This window comes from Microcebus murinus, chromosome 14, assembly GCF_040939455.1.
Source record: "Microcebus murinus isolate Inina chromosome 14, M.murinus_Inina_mat1.0, whole genome shotgun sequence".
NCBI classification, from domain to species: Eukaryota; Metazoa; Chordata; class Mammalia; order Primates; family Cheirogaleidae; genus Microcebus; species Microcebus murinus.
In genome coordinates, this window is record NC_134117.1 from 76,198,533 (window position 1) to 76,220,913 (window position 22,381).

The window sequence follows — 22,381 nt, forward strand, 5'->3', positions numbered from 1 at the left end:
ATAAAATCTAGATGGGATACTATGAGGCAGATTAAAGGTTTATTTTCACCTCTTGTCAATCTCTAACTTCATGCCAGCAAGAGATAAAGCACAAAGCAGCCTGAAGGTGACTGACTGATGTGCTGAATCCAGCTGGAGCTAAAAGTACACAGAAAATGTCTCCTGACAGAAACAACGGGACTTCGGGTAGCATAAAACACGTCCATGTTCCGACCTCCTTTCTTTGTACCTTTTATCTCAAGGGTATGAAGCATCTACTTAAATATGGCTGCTACACTGAAGATACGGTTTTACATGTCATTGCCTAACAGTGTCCTCAAACAGCAGGTTCATTTGATAAATACTGCAATAGGAAACTGTACTCTCAGCAACAGTTATCTTCCCCAGGGATCTCTTCCCACTCTCCCCAGTCCCAATGAACTGGCTAGTCTCAATGAACTGGTTCATTCTTAACACCTTCACATAGCTTGATAACTTTCTTAGCACTTTACAACAAAATTTCATGCTGATGGGTTCTTGGGGAAGTTCTCTGAGCATGAGAGGTTTTAAGGGCACGCTCCACTTCTGAGATTCTCCTATGAGGCCAATAAGTGTCTAGAAACTCACCGGAGACAGTAAGTGGCCACACACAAAGAGCATACAATAAAAATGTGTGTAAGAAGAAAGAAAAAAGTATACAGTTCTTCCCCTGATCAGCAATAAATAATATAGCTACTAGTAAGGACTGTCCCCTGTAGCCCAATTAACCTAAGACCACCAGGATTTGACAAAGTTTGACACCAGTCATATTTGTTAGCTAAGTGTAATAAGGAAGCTGCCCTGTATGGTTCTAGCAAACATTAACCCTAAGACTCACAATAACCCTGAAGGTTGTATTATTACCCTAATTTTACTCATCAGGAAATTGAAGCTCAGAGAAGTGTCATTCCACAAAGTCACATAGCTAGTAAACAATGGCCCATGTAACTGCAAAACTCTCACAAAGCAACTCAGAATACCCATGCCCCAAGCGAAGTCCATAACTTTTCCTCTAGATATTTTAAGCTAATGTTTTCCAAACATTTTTTTAACTATAGGAAGAAACTTTCCTTCAAATAAAATGTTACTAAAAGCCAAAAACAAACAGATATGTATTTAAGGCACAGGATGATACCCTCCTTCAGAACTGCCCTTAGCCACCACGGCAGGGCATTAAGTAATACTGTGTGTTTTTAACACACTTAATTCAACTTAACCAAACAGGTCATCTGCATCTGCACCTTCTCACTTTTCCTGATGCTTAAAAGCTGACCACGTCCTTTGAAAGGTGGTACGGCAAAACTGCACACTTTATCCAAACAGTAATTATACACCATTGCACAATTCTAAAGCTCCAGCATTCTTGGCTAAAGCAAAAGAAAAGAAATGGAGGTTGCACACAAAAAAGCATCTAGAGAAAGGCATTCGTATTTTTCTTTTCACACAAAATTAGCACATTAACTGCTATGTGAGTTGTTTTAACTCACACTAGTTTTGAGCCCGGGGCCTCATGAAGCATATGTAATTCACACATCTCTTTACCTTGCGAGCCATATGGTGTGTAGGCAACTCATCCTGCCATGCTGCAGCATAATGATATGTGATGGTTGGCCCCCTAGGGAAAACCCTGCAATTGGTTCTTGACAATCTTACTTGTTGATGTTCTTATTGTTACTATCGACAATTTAATTGCATATAACTCATGCACAGAAAATAAAAAAGAACAAATTTTTCATTAAATTAGAAAGGATCATTTTGTTTTATAAGTTTTTATTCTACATTAGTAATAAAACACTGGGGCCCCAAGGAAAAAAATTTTTTCTAGTGTGGCAATGTGTTAAATGGAAGAATGAGATGACTCAATTCCAAATATGTCTAAGAAGAGACCAACTAATGTCTTAGAGGATTTGCTAGATTTTACTTTTAGTTTAAACAAGTAAGGTGACCTGAATGAAACCATCTGTGTAGTCAGTAACCTAAAATGACATATAATGTAACTTTACTTCAGAGTATCCAGGAGGCCTGAAATAACAAGATAGGTTTTGTCACTTGTTCAAATCTTCCCGTCAGGATCTGTGTCATGTCTGGCCACAGACATGGGAAGAAAGCCCACACCTGCAAGGAAACTGCATGCCCATATTTGTATGGCCAACGCACTGGCCAGAGTTCATGTCTGGGCTGAAAGAGGAACACTGCCTGGGAGTAAGCTCACTGCATGTGAGACACTCTGATGGCTTCTGGATCACAGCCAATGTGCTCCTGGTAGGCTAAGGTGACCACACCACAGGTGTGGCAGATGCTGTCAGATGGCTGATTCACCCCTTCAAGCCTCCTTTCCTTAGCTGCCTTCTAGCTAAAGGCGGCCTGTGATCCAGCTCTGGACAGTGAGATGTAAGCAGAAGTCAGGCAGCTGGGCAGCCATAGCCAACATGCCCGAAGGTCCAGCTGTCACCATAAGACAATATGCCAAGTAGAAGGAAGGTGGCTCAAAGAATAAAGAGAGCTTAGGTCCCTGGCAACATCTGTGAGTAACTCAGCCCTGGACCACCTACCTCCAGACACCTTGTCATCGGAACCATATAAATCAATAATTATTTAAGTCACTATAATTGGCTTTTTGGTACTTGTAGTCAAATATGATCCTAATTGAAATGACAGACTCTGGTGACTGAGATTTTTTCTCCCATAAAGTATATGATTTACAGGGGAGAGGGGGGAATGACGCTTTCTCCTGTAAGTCACTTCCTCCAACACACACTCAAAACTGCCTTACTAGAAAAAAATAACTGCTATACATCTTGTATGGTCCCAGAGCAGATTACAGAAATTTAACAAGAACTTTATGTCTTTAAAAAAAAAAGAGTATAAACATAAACAGGTATAAAAATATAAAAACCCCAGGGTAATAAATAACTGTACCTTAGAAATGTTGCTTGAATAACTCATGGAATGTCCCAAAGTCTTCTCATGCTGCAAGAAAGCCAAACAGGTGTTAAGTGTCAAGCTTTGATTAAAATATGCAAAGAAAAAGTAAATGATCATAACAATCCTACTGAAAAATGATTCCCTGAACTAGAATTTGCTAAGCACAAACTACTACATACTACATGTGTGCAGCCAGGTAGTAGATACTAGAGAACTGGGAAAAATGAATAAAACGATAGTCCCTGTCCTAAAGGAATTTAACAAGTTATCAGGAAAAAAACAAGAGTTTGGAATTAACTGTCAAAATAAGATGGTGATAAATGTCTTAAGACACATCTAGGATTGAAGTTCAGAGGTGAGAACCTCTATGTTCAGTTGTATGTGATGGGGTCCATGTTCACTGTAGGATAGGGAAGAAGAAAGCGGCACAGCTGACCCCATCTGAGTTGTTTGGCTAACACAGTGCTCAGATTCAACAGGACATCATACAGTTCACATTTTCTCCCTAAAGCTAGTTTCTCCTCCTGGAGCAAAGAAATCTTGGAGTGAAGCTAGCCTCCTCCCTCTCTGCACCTTCACATTCAATCACAAAGTCTTGTATCAAATTCTTCCTCCTTAATGTTTCTCAATCTCAAATCTCATTTCCATTTTCATTGTCAATGCTGTAGTTTAGCTTCTCCTCACTTCTCATCTGGAATTCTTGAATAACGTCCTACCTGGTCTTTCTGCCTTTAAGTTGACCTTCCTGATACAAAATTGTTATGGGCTAAACTGTGTGTCCCCCTCACCCCCATAAAAATTCACATGTTGAAGTCCTAACCCCCAGTACCTCAGAATGTGATTATATTTAGAGACAGGGTCTTTAAAGAGGTAACTGAGTTTAAATGAGGTCATCGGGCTAGACCCTAAATCCCATAGTCCCAATGACTGGTGTCCTTATAAGAAGAGAAGAATAGGACACAGACACACATAGATGGAAGATAACATGAACACGGAGGTAGATGACTGCCACCTACAAGCCAAAGAGAAACCAGCCCTAGTGGCACCTTGATCTCAGACTGTCAGCCTCCAGACTGTGAGAAATTTCTGTTCTTTAAGTCATCTGGTGTGTGGTACTTTGTTATGACAGCCTTAGCAAACAAAAACAATAATCTTCTACACTTTGACTATTTTTTTTAAAGTGAACAGTCCAAACATAAACCTGATTTTTAAAAATAAGAAAGTAAGGCCGGGCGCTGTGGCTCATGCCTGTAATCCTAGCTCTTGGGAGGCCGAGGCGGGCGGATTGCTCAAGGTCAGGAGTTCGAAACCAGCCTGAGCAAGAGCGAGACCCTGTCTCTACTATAAATAGAAAGAAATTAATTGGCCAACTGATATATATATATAAAATTAGCCGGGCATGGTGGCGCATGCCTGTAGTCCCAGCTACCCGGGAGGCTGAGGCAGAAGGATCACTCGAGCCCAGGAGTTTGAGGTTGCTGTGAGCTAGGCTGACGCCACGGCACTCACTCTAGCCTGGGCAACAAAGCGAGACTCTGTCTCAAAAAAAAAAAAAAGAAAGTAACTTCTCCTGAATCCATTCATTTTTTTCCCTAAACCCAAATAAGTAAAAAACAAAAAACAAACAAACAAAAGCCAAAAACCCCCACAAAAAACAAACAAAAAAAACCATAACACTTTACCAAAGGAAGAGAAGATCTTACTTGTATCTTTAAAATGATCTGTCTTCAGTTTGCAAGTCGTGCCCTAACCATGGTGAAAGCTGAGGTGTAATTAGCAGGTAAAAATCCCTTGGTCAATCAGAAGTACAAAAGGGCTAGTGGATTGCTTGAAAACTCCTTTAAAGAAGAGCTAATTCCATCAAGCCTTTCCTTAAAGGAAGCTAGCTATCAACAGAGTCTGAACTTTTCCTTCCCCTCAACTCACCAAATTACAGATTGCCTTCACTTTTGTACACTCAGTTTGTGAACACTCAGTATCCCTAAAATGCTGATGAAGAAACATTTCCAGATCTCTCAGCAGTGGGCTGCCCGCCAGCCAGCAATTCTGTGTTGGCAATGTTGCCTTCTTTATCTTCACAGTAATGTGTTTGTGCAATTCTTTGATCATTTTTATTATATTCTTCCCTTTTTTCATAAGTCTAAATGGAAATAGAAGTACAGGTTTCTTGAGAGTAATACGATACAGACACTGCTACTAAGTGTTTGGCCTCAAGTGTTTGGACTGTTTCTTGGTCTTAAGCCAGTCAATGAGTTAGTTACACAAGAAAAGAACAAAATTATAAAACATGCTCAAGGTGTCAAGGGTATGTCACCAAAATAATGTTTCTAAAAGACCAATTTTAATTAGGAATTTCACTGAGTCATGTCATTCACACATTCACTCCTTAGAAATGGAGACCCTCTGTCCCTATAACAAGCAATCTACAAACCATTTAAGTTTCATTCACTAGTCAAGAATGTATTGTGGATGAATAAGCTTCCAGGTGACTCCCATACCCCTGGCTGGTCCCCAGACCACAATTTGAAGTGCAAGTTTCATTCCAAATCTGGGACCAGAATAATCCATAAAGGCTATGACTCATGACATTTTTTTTTTTTAAGAGACAGAGTCTCAATCTGTTGCCCAGGCTAGAGTATAATGGCTATTCACAGCCACCACTGTATCAGTCTCTAACGCCTGGGCTCAAGCCTCAGACTCCTGAGTAGCTGGGGCTATAGGCATGCCTGGTTTATGACCCATTTTATAAAAAGCAAATCATGACTATTTTAAAAGTACATTCCTGTGTAAAACATGGCACTGAACACACAACTGGGTTAATACAAATAAATCAATCAGGAAACAGACTGATATATAGATTGGGAAAGAACTGAGTCTGAGGGTGTGAGGCAGCAAAGTTTTGTTAATTGTAGGAAGTTACAAAATCACAAAAATAAAAAGAATCTCACTTAAAGAATAAGTGGCATTTCACAATTTAATCAGTCCTGTCAGTGATGTTTTTTTGCAAGTCCATGTGTGGCTCCAGTAGAAAGTACCCTGGGGGTACGTACATAAGGCAGAATCCACATAGAACAAACACGCCCTGGAAAGAAGAAGCCAAGAATTATCATGCAGACAATAAGGTGAGATGCCTAAGCAAGTTTTGGGGATTTTGTATAAAAGAATCAAACAACAGAACTTCATGTGGGTGTTTCCCTTAAACTCTAACCAGGACCAGTCATTAAAAAAACAAAAAACAAAATAAAAATCTATGGGCAAGAAACAGTGCTAACTTTCTACTCAACATCCATGCCCCTACATCCATGCCCCTACAGAACCCTGACTTTGTTCTGAACAGCAAGGGCCCCAGCTAAAAGTTCTCTTTCCCACATCACTTTGCAATTAAGGAAAAATATGTACAAAAGTTCTTTGTAAAGACACTAACTAGAGGTTTTCTGGGAAAACATTTTGCTTCCCTGATATAGCCGTTACCCATTTCTGTGAAATTTGTCCTCCTTCATCCAGCCTAGAAAATAGATGTAATACCAGGAAGTACAGCAGCTAACCCCAGGACCATAAGGAAGAAAGATATATACCAGAAATCTGAAACTTTTGGTCTCAGGACCCCTTTACATTATAAAAAATTATTAAGGACCCCTAATATGTCTATTATAAATTAGATATAAGCATCAATTCATTTAGCACAAACAATAATAAACCCAGTTAATATAAATAACATTTCTATGAAAGATAACTGTTTTCCCAAACATAAAAATAAGTGAGCAGAGTGATACTGTTTTACATTTTTGTAAAGTTCATTAACATCTAATTAATAGAAGACAGCTGGATTCTTGTATCTGCCTATGTAGTCAATCTCTTTTGATATGCTGCATTTGTGGAGACCCACTCAGACTTCCAGAGTTGATATAAAGATTATTTTAAGCTGAAGACATATGAGATTCAATATTTGCAGAAAGAAGGTCTCCCCATCCTTTCCTTATCTGACTAAAAGCAGAAACTTCTGGCAAACTGAGGCTGCTATAAATTCCTTCTTCAAGGGTTTACTCCCAGGAAAGAGACCTAGAGTAACCCTATCATAATCCCCCTCTCCAAGGGAGTTTTATGGCCAAGAAGAAGGAAAGGCCACTCCTACCTCAAAAACAAACATCACAAGCTTTCTTTTTTATTTTTGTTTTTGGTTTCCTTTTTTTCTTTCTAATAAAGAGAACCCAAATATCAATGTTTGTTGTCCAGCCCAGAAAGTCAAGTTGGCCAGGGCTGGCACTGTGCCCAGATACACCCACTTGTGTACCACCATCCTTTGAGCATAGCACACATCACGTCCCCTGACAAATGGCTCTGAAGTCTCTGTTTTCCAAGGACTGGCCCACTGAAGCACCATGGAAAGTGGTTTCACTCCTTCCTGCGTCCTTCAGCTCTTTGGTCAACTTATTAAAAAACATGTGTCTCTCCCCCACCTTTTTTCACTTCTGATTCTATTTTGGCCAATTATTCCTGCTCAGTGATGTTTGTAATATGGAAAAATTGGCAAATTAAACCTGGCACAATAGGGAAATCATTACAACAAACCACAGGTCTATGACAACCATTATCACTTCTTTTATCTATCATTTTTCCTTGTTACAAAAGCAGCACACAGGGCCGGGCGCGGTGGCTCACGCCTGTAATCCTAGCACTCTGGGAGGCCGAGGCGGGCGGATTGCTCAAGGTCAGGAGTTCAAAACCAGCCTGAGCGAGACCCCATCTCTACCATAAAAATAGAAAGAAATTAATTGGCCAACTAATATATATAATATAAAAATCAGCCGGGCATGGTGGCGCATGCCTGTAGTCCTAGCTACTCAGGAGGCTGAGGCAGGAGGATCGCTTGAGCCCAGGAGTTTGAGGTTGCTGTGAGCTAGGCTGACACCACGGCACTCACTCTAGCCTAGGCAAGAAAGCGAGACTCTGTCTCAAAAAAAAAAAAAAAAAAAAAAAGCAGCACACAGTCACTGTAGAAAAAGCAGAACAGGGAGATAATAAGCTTCCCTAAGATATGCACTGTTGGCCCCTTGGGAAATGGCCCTTCCAAGTAGCAACTGAAAGCAAATGTATAGGGAAATTTAACAATTATCAGTTGTCCAGAAATCTAGCCATTTCTGGACAACTGATAACAGACTCAATTTCTAGGAAGGTTTTCAGAAAGGACTGCAAAACTGCTTCACAGCCTCACTGGATGATGAACATTCCCAAGCCCCTGACAGCTTCAGAGCAAAAGCTGCCTAAGCCAAATGGGCCAGGTGCTAAGAAGTGACCCACTGTCCTGGAGGGAGAAAAGAAGCCATGTCCCAGGTTCCATTGCAGGAGGGCTTTCCTTCCCTCCCTGTGCTCCACATAGGAAGACGTTCAAGGTAGTGGCAGAGCCAAGATCCTCCTTGTCATTTGGTGATGCCCTCCCTAGTGTTCTAGGCAATGGCAGAAGCTCCATGGCCTTCCCACTAGAAGTCCAGGCAGAGTCTGACAATTCCCTGTCTGGGTCCACCTGGCTGGCATTCACAAGGGACTCACTTCCTGAGCACCGGCAGTACAGGTGCACCACTCACCAGCCCAAGCCAGAGGCTAGGAGCTAGGGACCACTAGGACCAAAGCACTGAGGGCACCTCAGCTGATCTGTGTAGCACCTGGATTTGCAGCCACAGGCACACTTGAGACTTTTCTGTCTCCTTGCTAGCACTTGTCAAGGTCTGGATTCATCTTACTTGTGGCTTCTCAATATAAATGCCTAGATAGCCCTTCCTCCAGAGTGCTTTCCCTGATGTCCTAAGGCTGCTAAGCTGAGCTCACAAGGCCCTACCTACTCCCTTCACCCACCATTTAGATATATCTCTCCAGGTTATCACTGCCCAACCCCTAAACCCCTAAGAGCAGGGGCCATCTCTGTTTGGTCTCCCACTGTTGCCCCAGGGACGCAGCATAGTGCCTGGACCAGAGCTGGGACACAAGGAACATTTGCTGAGTGAACAAGCACACCAGAAAATAAAGAAAGAAATGGAGACTAGGGAAACCTCCGTCCAAATCTACCATTCACTACTCTTGACATGGCTTTGTGTCTTCATCTGAAATCCTCAGAACAAAAGGTGCCTACTTTAAGTGATCGTTGGAAAGATTAAGCAAGAGGAGATAGGTGAACTGTTCACAGTCCCTAGCAAGGACTCCTGCTGTACTAAATAAAGCAGGCCTGTCCCTTCACCCCATAGTCCCTCCAAGTCAGAGTTCAAGGCTGGTATCCCTGGGGGAAAGTGGGGCTGACTCCTGCTGCTCCCAATGTAATTCCTGCCAGGCTTCAACTGTGGTGGTAGGTGAGCCAGCCTCTGGAGGAGCCCCAGTGGGCCTGGCTAAAAGACTGTGCACCTTCCCCAAGGATGGCAACTTCACCACCAGGGCTGAACCTGGCTGGTCCCTATACCAGATGTTCCTTTGGGCTCTGGCCAATGACCCAGAGAACTCTCCACACAGAGACTTCCCTGACTTGACTTTACGGATGCAGGTACCTTCCTCAGGGGGTCACAAAGATTATCCCCAGAATGCCCCGTAGAGTTATCAATCAAAGGAGCCCAGTATGAGGCAGGATGGGATACGCACATGCCTCTTGCTTTTCCACTGTCCTTTGATAAGTATACGGAAAGAAGGGGTCCAGGGTACTTCATGCACTTGCTGAAGGGCTCCCATACACCACATCTTAAGCCTCCTGAAGCTTTGCTCTTAGGCATGTTTTTATTGGATCAAGTGCCAATAGTAGCTGGATGTTTTCCCAGGAGGTCCCAATCGATAGGACCCAAGATCTTGGGCTTCCCTCTAAGGGTTCTCATACCCAGGAAAACCAGTCTTAGGGGAAAACACTGCCCAGCTACCAACCATTCGCTGTGCCTTACTCCCACCCCAACACACACATAAGTGCACACACAGGGGAGGTCAGGGAGGAGACAAATATCTTTACCAAAAGCCCAAAGGAACCTAGCTTCTAGAGCCATCAATGCATCTGGAAAGCCTCTATATACGCTGCCCTTCTGCCCACAAGTTGGAAGAAGTCAGCATGTTAAAAAGAGAATTCCCTAAGGCACAAGCAGTCTCCCCCAGAGATCAGAGAGAAGAAACATAGGAAGCAGAAGTGTCCATGCAGAGTGTCAGCAAAGTCACGGAGTTCTGGAAGGTCAGTGTTGGCAGGATCCTTTGAGACCATGAAGTCCCCTCCTCTCACTGGACAGAGGGAAAACTGGAACCCAGAGAGAGGGGGGGACTGGACAAGAGCCACATAGTGGGTTAGTGGGGGAGCAAGGCCTGGAGGTCATATCTCTTATCTCCCAGGGACAGTTGACTTGCTGCTGCTTCAGGTGGTTACCAACCCACCCAGGACCTAAGTTACCCTCATCTTAAGTGTAAGGAAAGAGGAATAGAACCTGAATAATCAAGATCACAGACACAGAACTTTGGAAGCTAAGTCCCCTCCTCCAGCCTCCTGCCCTCACCAGCCTCAGAAACACTAGCTCCTGCACATTCCAAGAGCCTGGAGGAGATGGGAAGGCATTTTTCCATTAGAGGCTCTAAAAATGTGGGAGGGAGAAAAGAAGGTGGGAGAGCTGGGGTGTGGTAGGACTTGACCTGCCATTGCTGACTTTGAAGACAAAGGAGGCCATTAGCATAGGAATGCTGGCAGCCTCTATAAGCGGAGAACCACCAACACCACCACCTCAAACAGCCAGCATGGAACTGAATCCTGCCAGCAACCCAAATTCAAGCAGAAGCAGATTCAGCTGCAGAACGTCCAAAAAGGAACCCTGCCCACACCTTGATGTCAGCCTTTAAGACTCTACGCAGAGGAACCAGTTGAGCCACACTGTGCCTGGATGTCTGACCTACGGAACTATGAGATGATGCATTTGTGTTTTATGCCGAGTTTGCAGTAATTTGTTATAGCAGCAATAAAAATGGAACACACTAGGAAATTAGCATTGATGTGATGTTATTAAATAAACTGCAAACTTGATTTAGATTTCAAAAAGAAAAAATAAGAATGTGGGAGGGATCAGGGGTAACTAGCAAAGTCCAATTCTTTGCCACTAAGACAGGTGGCAAAGCTGCCCAAGAGAGGGAAACCTGTGGAGAATCTCAGTCCAGAACCAGGATTCCCTAAGCGGCATGAGAAAGGCACACCGGGACACGTGACTGCCTCAGAATGGCTCCAACAAGGACACCAAGGAGGTGACGCCTGGCTGCCACAGCTCATTCTATGGGTCTGTCCAGAGCTCCCCACCACCAGGTGCAAACCACTGGGGAAGATGGACTAGGGCCAACAACTTTGGCCAACCTCCTCACTGGCACTTCACAAGGCTTCTTATTTTCAATTTGTTCTCCTAGAAACCTGTTTGTCTTTCCTAAAGAAGCCCATGTTCTTACCATAAAAGCCTTTTCTCTCTCCTCCTTTTCCCCTATGTATGTAGGTCTCTAACCATTTAAGCAAGCAACTTCTTTGTGACCTCCTGTATGTATATGAATAAACAGTTTTTCTCCTGTTTATCTGTCTTTTGCCAGTTTGATTAACAGGCCACCAGCCATGAACCTAGGAGAACAGAACCAAGCTTTTTCCTCCCCAACACTTTGATTGAAATAAATTTTAAAAATTCTGGCTTTATACAGTTACATAGTTTAAAAAGGAGGTATATTTTAATAACTATTTCAAAGAATTGTGGATATTATTCTTTGTACTACACAAAAACTCAGCAAGTGATTAGCTGCAATGTGGACTCTGAAATGATATTAATGTGCTTTTAGTACTGTCACATTCAAAATCAATTGGCCCATCTTATACTTTTAATTGATCTCTTAACCATTCATGATTTGATGTGACACCTTGGCAATGTAGAAATTACTGGCTCATTCATTTACATAAATCTTCCAATTGTCAACACATTTCCTTACGCACTATCAAAAAAAATCGTACTCAATACAGTTATCAATCTCATCAGAAAGGTCTTTAATTAATGAAAAGTAGCCAAGCTCAAAGTGAGTGATATAAATTTCTAAAAGTCTAATTTTTGCTTAGAAATCTCAAATTTGATCATTGGCAATAAAGCTTATTATTTGCTTTCCTCAAAGTGAAAAATTCATTTCTGAGAAAAATTCTGCCCATTTCAGAATAACTAGAGTTTGACTGTCATTCTTTCAAGTAAAAACTGTATAGATATTCCTTAGCTTATGATGGGGTTACATCCCAATAAACCCATCATAAGTTTAAAATATTTTAAGTTGAAAATGCACTTAATAGAACTAACATACCAAACATTACAGCTTAGCCTAGCTTACCTTAAATATGCTCAGAACATTTACATTTGCCTACCATTGGACAAAATGATCTAACACAAAGCCCATTTTATAATAAAGTATTTATTATTTCATGTAACTTATTAAATACTTTACTGGAAGAGAAAAGCAGAATGGTTATATGGGTACTTGAAGTACAGTTTCTACTGAACACATGTTGCTTTTGCACCACTGTAACACTGAAAAATCATAAGCCGAACCACTATAAATCAGGGACTGTCTGCATGCAGAAGTTCAAGCCTAAAGGTGTTGTCAAAAACAATGGCATTTTAACAGTAAGTAATGAAGAGCAACAAGCTGAACTGCAAACCAAGCCAAAGTGTGCAACACCAGAGAGAAAGACAGCTAAGAAGAGAACTCCTGAGGGCAGAAGAAACTTCAAACCCTAGCCTCAAAGACCACCACTGCAAAAGGTTCCAAATTTATTGGGATCCGCATGTTATGCCCCAAGGAACTGTGAAAAAGAACAGAGCAATCAGCTCAGCCAGCATTTAGCAGACACCAAAAGTTGGATGTGATACCAACAGAGACAGAAAACAGGTCAGGGAAAAGAGACAGTCAAAAAGAGCACTGCTAAAAATGGTCACCCCAGCTTGAGAGTAGGCATGTCCAAGATGTACTCCCTGAGAAGCAACATCAGAGGCTACAACATTGTGAACACACTTCACTGCTATAGTAAAGCCAAGTCATTAAACAAATAAACAAACAAACAAACAAACAAACAAATCCAGGAGATGCAGGGATGAAAGAATGAAAATTCAGAGTTGCTAGTAACTGTTATGTAAAATGTTTAGTTTTGAACAAAATAATTACAACGCATGCAGAGAAATAGGACTGTTTGATCCACACATAGGAAAAAGTGGCAGGTAACAGAAAGTGCCCTTAAGAAGGCCCAGATAGGGATGGTCATGCTGGAAACTCAGACTTGTGGGCGGAATGGGCATTTAATGAAACCTTAAAATCTGTACTCCCATAATATGCCAAAATAAAAATAAATAAATACAAATACAAATTCTTAGGTGCCAAAAAAAAATGGATATACACACGTAGAAGACTGAAACAGGACGTACAACTCTCACCTCTCACTAAAATTAATTCACCATGGGTAACAGACTTAAAGTGTTTCATTCCTAACACTCTTCTAGATATAAGCCTAGGCAAATAATGTATGAAGAAGTCCCCAAAGGCAATCAGAACAACAACAAAAATAAATAAATGGGACCTAATCAATTTAAAAAGCTTCTGCACAGCCAAGGAAACAATCATTAGAGCAAATAGACAATCTCCAGAATGGGAGAAAATATTTGCAGGCTATAAATCTGATAAAGGACTGATAACTAGAATCTATATAGAACTCAAGCAAATCAGCAAGAAAACATCAAACAACCCCATTAAAAAGTGAGCAAAAGGCAAGAAAAGGAACTCTTCAAAAGAAGCTAGACTAAAGGCCAATGAACGTATGAAAAACTGCTCAACGTCTCTAATCATCAGGGATATGCAAATCAAAACCACAATGAGATATCACCTAACTCCAGTGAGAATGGCTTTTATGAAAAAGTCCCAAAACAACAGATACTAGTGTGGATGTGAAGAGAGAGAGGAATATTTATACACTGTTGGTGGGACTGCAAACTAGTACAACCTCTATGGAAATAATGTGGAGATACCTCAAAGAACTAAAATTAGACCCATTTAATCCATCAATCTCACTACTGGGCATTTACTGAAAGCAAGAAAAGACACTATATAAAAGAAACTTGTACTGGAATGTTCATAGTAGCAAAATTTATAATTGCAAAAACATGACAAGAATTTAAGTGCCCATGAATACATGAATGGAATAATAAAATGTTCATGGAGTACTACTACTCAACCATAAAAAATGGTGAACTAATACTTTTTGTAACATCCTGGATGGAACTGAATACCAGTATTGTAAGGGTAATATAGCAAGAATGGGAAAACTAATGTCACATGTACTCAATACTAAATCAGAACTAATCAATCAATACTTACATGCACACATGGAAGTAAAACTTAATGTAAACTAAACAAGTGGAAGGGGGAAAAAGGGATGGGTAAATTCATACCTAACAGGTACTATGTACACTAGGTGATGGACATGCTCATAACTTTGACTCATATCTCAAATTGTACAAAAGCGAATTATGTAGCCAAAACTTTGTACCCCTGTTATATTCTGAAATTTTAAATAAATAAATAAAAATAAAAACTACAAAAAAAAAAGAAGGCCCAGATATTAGACTTAGCGCACAAAGGCTTCAAAGTAGCCACTATAAATATGTTCATAGTACTATAAGTGAAGTTATACTTAAAAAGCATATGAAAATATGATGACAAAGTCTTATTAATTAGAAAACAGCAATAAAATGATAGAAAATATAAAAAATGAACATGGAAAATGTAGGAGTGAAAAGTACAATAATTGAAATGAAAAATTCACTATGGACACTCACAGAAGATTGAGCTGGCAGTAGAAAGAATATGTAAGAAGATGTACCATCGGAGATTATGCAAATCTGAAGAACAGAGGGTAAAAGGTAAAAAAAGAAACAGGCATTTGGAGAAATGTGGTTTTTGATTAAGTGCTCCAACATATAATAATATATACTGGAAGTACCATGAAGAAAAGAGAAAGAAAAATAATCAAAATAAAAATGGTTAAAAACTTTTAAACTTTGAAACATTACACATCCAAGAAGTTGAATAAAATTGCAGTAGATAAAAGCAAAGGAATCCACATCCAGACACGTCAAATTAACAAGCTGAAAATACTGAAAGCAGCAGGACAGAAATGACTCATTATGTATAAAGGGCACCCCAAAAAGATTAACAGCTGACTTCTCCCCAGAAACCACAGAGGCCAGAGACAGTGGGAGAAAATAAAGAACTAAACGGAAAAAAAAAATGTCAACTAAGATAATCATATTCAGCAAAACTACCTTCAAAAATGAAGACAGGCCAGGAGCAATGGCTCATGTCTATAATTCCAGCTACTCAGGAGGCTAAGGAAGGAGGACTGCTGAAGGCCAGGATTTAAAGACCAGCCCAGGCAACACAGCAAGACCCATAGTTTGTTAACCACTTCAGTACGAGTGTCAACTATAGTTGACAGCCAAAAGCTTTTACTTTTACAGCTTTTATCTCTGCAGTTGCAGTGTGTACATTTAGCTAATAAGTTACTATGAATCTGTGACCTTTTAACAAGTCCTTAGTAGGAGTTATTATAATTATTTTCCTAAAGCTGCCTGTAAAGTAAAATAAGCTTTCAGTGCTTTAAAGCTTTCCTCATCACACAAGAGCAAAACAGATTCGTCGTCAATGCACAGTGCAGACTATGAGTGCCGGCTGTGGGCCAAGTTTTGTGGCCGGTGAGCGCCGTACCGAAGTAGTTAAACGTTTTCCACTAATTCTTATTCACGATAGTGCAGAAAGTTCTAACCATCACAATAAGAAAAATAAAGGAAATAAAAGGCATATGTATCAGAATGAAAGACATAAAACTCTCTTTTTGCAAATGACATGACTGCCTATGTAAAAACATATTATATGATTCCACACATATAACATTATTTAACTAACAAAACTATAGAAAACAAGAACAGATTAGTGGCTGCCAGTGGTTAAGAAGGGAGTAGCAGCAGGAGGGAATTGGATGTGGCTCCACAAGAGTAACTGAGAGATCCCTGTGGTGATGGAAATGAACTGTATTGTTGTGATAGTGTGAACAATCGAGATAACTCACTACCTCTTGACCAGCCCTGGCTGTCATATTGGACTGTAACTTTCCAAGATGTTACCAATGGGCAACAGTAGGTAAAGGGTACCCAGAATCTTTTTGTATCATTTCCTACAACTGTATATAAATATACAATTATCTCAACATAGAAAAGTTTATATATACATATACATGTGTACATATATGTATTATGGGTGAGTGGGTGGATGGTGTGTGTATGGTTTCAACACACTAATTAAAAGGCAGAGGTTTTCAGATTAAATACTAAAGCAACATATAACCACATGCTGCCTGTAAGAAAAACAGTTTAAATATATAGATATAAACAGATTAAGAATTAAGGATCAGACACCATCAACAAGATGACACTAATAACAAGACAATACAGATGTCGGAATTATCTGGCAAAGACTTCAAGCAGTTGTTTTTTTTTTTTCCGGCATATTATGGGGGTACAAATTTTAAGGTTTTAATAAATGCCCTTTCCTCCCTCCCCCCACAAGTCTGAGTTTCCAGCATGACCATCCCCCAAATGGTACACATCTCACTCATTATGTATGTATATACCCGCCCCCCTCCCACCTGCCCAATACCCTATTACTGTAGTACCTATGTGTCAAAAATATGGAACGCTTCACGAATCTGCATGTCATCCTTGCATAGGGGCCCTGCTAATCTTCTCTGTATCGTTCCAGTTTTAATATATGTGCTGCCAAAGCGAGCACCAAGCAGTTATTTTTAAAATACTCAAATGAGCAATGACAAACACTCTTGAAACAAAATGAACTCAATAGCAGAGAGGAGATGAGAGAAGAAAAGAGCCAAGAACTTGATAGAACAAGAGAAAGTATTAAATTGAAACAGGAAAGAGAAAAAAATATTTAAAGAAAAACAGAACCTCAAGAACCTGTGAAGTAAAAAAAACAGTTTTAACAGTTATGTCACTAGAGTTCAAACAGTAAAGAAGAAAGAGTACAGTGCTGAAAAATATTTGAAGAAATACTTGTCAAAATTTTCCCATGTTTGGAGAGGGACATAAGCCTATGAATTGAAGATGCTGAGTGAATTTCAAATAGGATAAACTAAAAGAAACCAGTGCCTAGCATATCATAATCAAATTAATGAAAACTAAAGACAAAAGAAGAAACCTTGAAAGTAGCCAGGAAAAAATGATGTATTATCTCTAGGGGAGCAATCATTCAAAAGACTGTAGCTGGCTTACCAGGACTGTGGAGGCCAATACTAGGAAGCAACATATTTTTCATGTATTGACAAAAGAGAGCTGTTTATGCAGTATCCTTCAAAAATGAAGAGGAAACAAAGACACTGACAGATAAAGAAAAACTAACAAGATTAACAAGCAACAGATCTGCTCTTAAAGAATTGCTTAAAAGAGGCCGGGCGCGGTGGCTCACGCCTGTAATCCTAGCTCTTGGGAGGCCGAGGCGGGCGGATTGCTCAAGGTCAGGAGTTCAAAACCAGCCTGAGCAAGAGCGAGACCCCGTCTCTACTATAAAATAGAAAGAAATTAATTGGCCAATTGATATATATATAAAAAATTAGCCGGGCATGGTGGTGCATGCCTGTAGTCCCAGCTACTCGGGAGGCTGAGGCAGAAGGATCGCTCGAGCCCAGGAGTTTGAGGTTGCTGTGAGCGAGGCCGACGCCATGGCACTCACTCTAGCCTGGACAACAAAGGGAGACTCTGTCTCAAAAAAAAAAAAAAAGAATTGCTTAAAAGAAATTCTTCACATAGAAGGAAAATGATACCAGAAAACTCTGGAATATCAGCAATAAAGAAAGAGCAACAGAAAGGCGCTTGGATTTGGATAAGAACAATTGACATTCTTTTTTCTCGTTGTATTTAAAACATGTTTGATAGTTAAAGCAAAAAACAAACAAACAAACAAAACTCACCCTATGAGGGGTTTTCAAAGTATACAGACGTAACATAACTACAACAGAAAGGGGGCGGAGATGAAAGTTACAGTCTATTTTCTATATTGTGGTAAAGTTCCTACATTGCAACTAAAGTAGAAAAAACATTAAGTCTGAATAGGCTATGAAATATATATATTTTATAATTCCTTTTAAAAAGCAAAGAGATATAGTCAAAATCAAATAGAAGGCAGGCATGGTAGTTCACACCTATAAACCCAGCACTTTGGAAGGCTGAGATGGGAAGATCTCTTGATGCCAGGAGATCAAAACCAGCCCGGGCAACCTCACCTCTACAAAAAACAAACAACAAATATCAGCTGGATGTGGTGGCATGTGCCTGTAGTCCCAACTACTCAGGAGGCTAAGGTGGGAGGATCACTTGAGCCTAGGAGTTTGAGGTTTCACCAAGCTACTATCATCAGGTCACTGCACTCCAGCCTGGGCAACAGAGTGAGAGCCCTGTTTCTAAAAACTAAAAAATAAATAAACATAGCAATAATTACATTATATGCATATGTAAACCTGACAATTAAAAAACACAAATGTGCATAACTGCTTTTTTAAAAAAATAACCAATTATATTTTATATACAGGAAACTCATTTCAATGATATAGGTAGGTTAAAAATAAGGGAATGGAAAAATATATACCATGCAAACACAAATAAAAATATCCAAAAGATGGAAACAACTCAAATGTCCCTCACAGATGAATGGAGAAACAAAATGCTGGATATGCATACAATGAATACTATGCAGTCATTTAAAAGACAGAGATACTTGCTACAATATGAATGGACCTTGAAAGCATTATGCTAAGTGAAAGAAGCCAGTCGCAACAGACCATGTGTTATCTGATTCCATCTATATAAAAGATTTAAAATAGGCAAATCCATAAAGACAAAAGTAGGTTAGCGGTTGCAGGGGCTCTGAGGAAGGGGGAATGGGGAGTGACTGCTATTGGGCACAGCATTTCATTTGGGGGTGATGAAAATGGTCTGGACTGGGATACTGGTGATGGTTGTACAATTTTATGAATATACTTAAAAGCTCTGAATTATATACTTTAAAAGGGTTTTGTGGTATGAGAACTATATCTCAACATTTAAAAAAATACTAAGGTCCAAAAAATAAAGACTTTATGATATGTAAAATGCTGTGCTATGGTATAAACAAATAACTCCAGTGGGTTTTCTGCATAAGGTAATCAATACAGGACACCAACTACCTGATTACAAGATACTAGCACATAGCTAGCACTGGGAATTAGAAGTTTAAGTGAATGACTCTCACTTAGAATCTAACAATAAAACACCATACAGTATGATTTTCATTCTTGCATTGCAAACATGCTAAATATAGCCAACTGTCTTTATAGATATTGTTTCCTTAATTTAAAGCATAGCAATGATTATTATATTGTATCAAAATTCATGTTCATGTATCCGGCATGTTTAAACAGAGAAATCTGGCTGAGTGTGATGGCTCATGTCTGTTAATTCCAGCACTTTAGGAGGCTAAGGCAGGAGGATCACTTGAGCCCGATAGTTCTTGACCAGCCTGGGCAAAACATGAGACCCAGCCTCTACAAAAAATTTAAAAAATTAGCTGGGCATGGTTGCATGTACCTGTAGTCCCAGCTACTTGGAAGGGTGAGGTAGGAGGACCACTTGAGCTGCAGTGAGCTATGATCTGGCCACTGCACTCCAGCCTGGGCAACATAGTGAGACCCTGTCTCTAAATAATAAAGAGAAATCTGCCATTTTTGCAAAATTACTTTTTTGTACTGGTATTTCCCTGTGTCCCTCTTCCCTCTTCATCTGAGTGAGTAGGGGCTTATACTGAATGGCTCAGTGGTAACTTACTTTCTGACATTCTACAGAGATAGCACCACATTCTGCACTGCTACTTTTTAAAAGAAGACTTAGATTTTGGTTTTATATTTTTTTTTTTACTATCAAACACTGGAATTTTATATTTTTTTTAATTTCACAATATTATGGAAATACAAACATTTTGGTTACATATAATACCTTTGCCTCACCCAAGCAAGGGCTACAAGTTTGCCCTTCCCCCATACAGTGTGCTCTGCATCCATTAGTTATGAGTTTAACCACCCTACTACCTGCCTCCCATCTGACCAGCAAACAACGAATATTACTACCATGTGAGCACCTTAGTGTTGATCAGTTGGTACCAATTTTTTTTTCTTTTTACCATTACGAACATGTGGAAGTTAGTACCAATTTGATGGTAAGAACAAGCGGTGCTTGTTTTCTATTCTTGTGATACTTCACTTCGGAGGATGGGCTCAAGCTCTATCCAGGATAATATAAGAGGTGTTAGTTCACCACTGTTTCTTGTAGTTGAGTAGTACTCCATGGTATACATATACCACATTTTATTAATCCACTCATGTATTGATGGGCACTTGGGTTGTTTCCATATCTTGGCAATTATGAATTGTGCTGCCATAAACATTCTAGTGCAGATGTCTTTATTATAGAATGTCTTTTATTCTTTTGGGTAGATGTCCAGTAATGAGATTGCTGGATCAAGTGGTATTTCTATTTTTAGCTATTTGAGATATCTCCAAATTATTTTCCACAGGGGTTGTACTAATTCGCAGTCCCACCAGCAGCAGAAGAGTGTTCCTATCTTTCCACATGCACGCCACCATTTGTTGTTTTGGGACTTTCTGACAAGAGCCATTCTCACTGGAGTTAGATGATAATCTCATTGTGATTTAGATTTGCATTTCCCCAGTGATAAGAGATGTTGAGCACTTTTTATGTTTTCTGGCATTAGTTTGTCTTCTTTTGAAAAGTATCTCTTCATGTCCTTTGCCCATTTATTAATGGGGTTGTTAGAATTTTTCGTGTTGATTTTCTTAAGTTCTATATAGATTCTTGTTATAAGCCCTTTATTGGATGTGTAGACTATAAATATTTTCTTCCATTCTGTAGGTTGTCTATTCACTCTAATCACAGTTTATTATTATTTTTGCTGCTGCTGTGATTGCTCTGGGGTTCCTCTTCATAAATTCTTTGCCTAGGCTGATGTCTGTAAGAGTTTTCCCAACATTTTCTTCTAGAATTCTTAAGGTTTCATGCCTTAGGTTTAAGTTTCTTATCCATTGTGAGGTGATTTTTGTGAGAGGGGGTTATCCAGTTTTCCCAGTACCATCTATTAAATAGAGTTTCTTTCCCTCAATGTTTATTTTTGTCTGCTTTGTCAAAGACTAGATGACAATATGAGGAAGGTTTTATATCTGGGTTCTCAGTCCTGTTCCAAGGGTCTATATCTCTGTTCTTGTGCCAGTAATATGCTGTTTTGGTTATTTCAGCCTTGCAGTAAAGCTTGCAGTCTGATAGACTGATGCCTCCCAATGTGTTCTCTTTGCTTAAGATTGTTTTGGCTATATGAGATCTTCTCTGGTTCCAGATCTTAGCAAACTGAATCCAACAGCATGTCAAAAAAATAATTCATCATGACCAGGTGGGCTTTATCTCAGAGATGCAAGGTTGGTTCAACAAACTCAAATCTATAAATGCATATCCATATAAATAAAAGCAAGAATGAAGACCATATGATTCTCCCAATAGATGCAGAAAAAGATTTGACAAAATCCATCACACTTTTATGATAAAAACTCTTTAAAACATAGGCATAGATGGGGCATATCTGAAAATTATTAAGGCTATATGTGACAAACCCACAGCCAATATCATATTGAATGGGAAAAAAATTGAAAGTATTCCTGTATACAACTAGAACCAGAAAAGGCTATCCACTATCTCCACTTCTATTCAACATAATGCTGGAAGTCCTTGCTAGAGCAATTAGAAAAGAGACAGGATTTAAGGGTGTCCAAGTGGGGGCAGAAAAGGTAAAACTGTCACTCTTTGCTGATAATATATTATACCCAGAAATCCCAAGGATTCAACAAATAGACTCCTGGAATTGATAAATGAATTCAGTAAAGTCTCAGCATACAAAACTACTGCACACAAATCAGTGGCATTCATATAAGCCAGTAACAGTCAAGGTGAAAATCAAATCAAAGATGCAACACCTTTCACAATAGCATCAAAGAAAATTAAATATTTAGGAATACATTTAACAAAGGAGGTGAGAGACATATATAGGGAGAACTATGAAACACTGAGAAAAGAAATTGTAGAAAATGGAAACAGATGGAAAAACCCTACCATGCTCATGGATTGGCAGAATCAATATTGTTAAAATGTCCGTTTTACCTAAAGTGATCTACAGAATTAATGCAATCCCTATCAAAATACAGTACCACTCTTTACAGATCTAGATTTTGGTTTTATTGCTCTTCATTTCAAATTGTTAATTATACATACAATTACATGCT

At 39.6% G+C, this 22,381-nt stretch overlaps 1 protein-coding gene and 1 non-coding gene across 6 annotated transcripts in view; both read right to left on the minus strand.

Moving 5' to 3' along the window:
• LOC142875587 (E3 ubiquitin-protein ligase MARCHF8) overlaps positions 1 to 22,381 on the minus strand; it is a 151,687-nt gene that overhangs the window by 35,811 nt on the left and 93,495 nt on the right. For 4 of the 5 annotated variants that reach the window (XM_076010286.1, XM_076010288.1, XM_076010284.1 and 1 more), the window contains one exon: positions 2,938 to 2,988. In XM_076010286.1, coding sequence (XP_075866401.1) covers positions 2,938 to 2,988 — 51 coding nt within the window. Of the gene's footprint in view, positions 1 to 2,937; positions 2,989 to 5,891; positions 7,915 to 22,381 lie in introns of those variants that run through there. The other variant, XM_076010287.1, reaches the window with a different exon arrangement.
• On the minus strand, positions 16,679 to 16,785 carry LOC142875748 (U6 spliceosomal RNA). Its single transcript, XR_012923043.1, has one exon. It is a non-coding gene; the product is annotated as a U6 spliceosomal RNA (small nuclear RNA).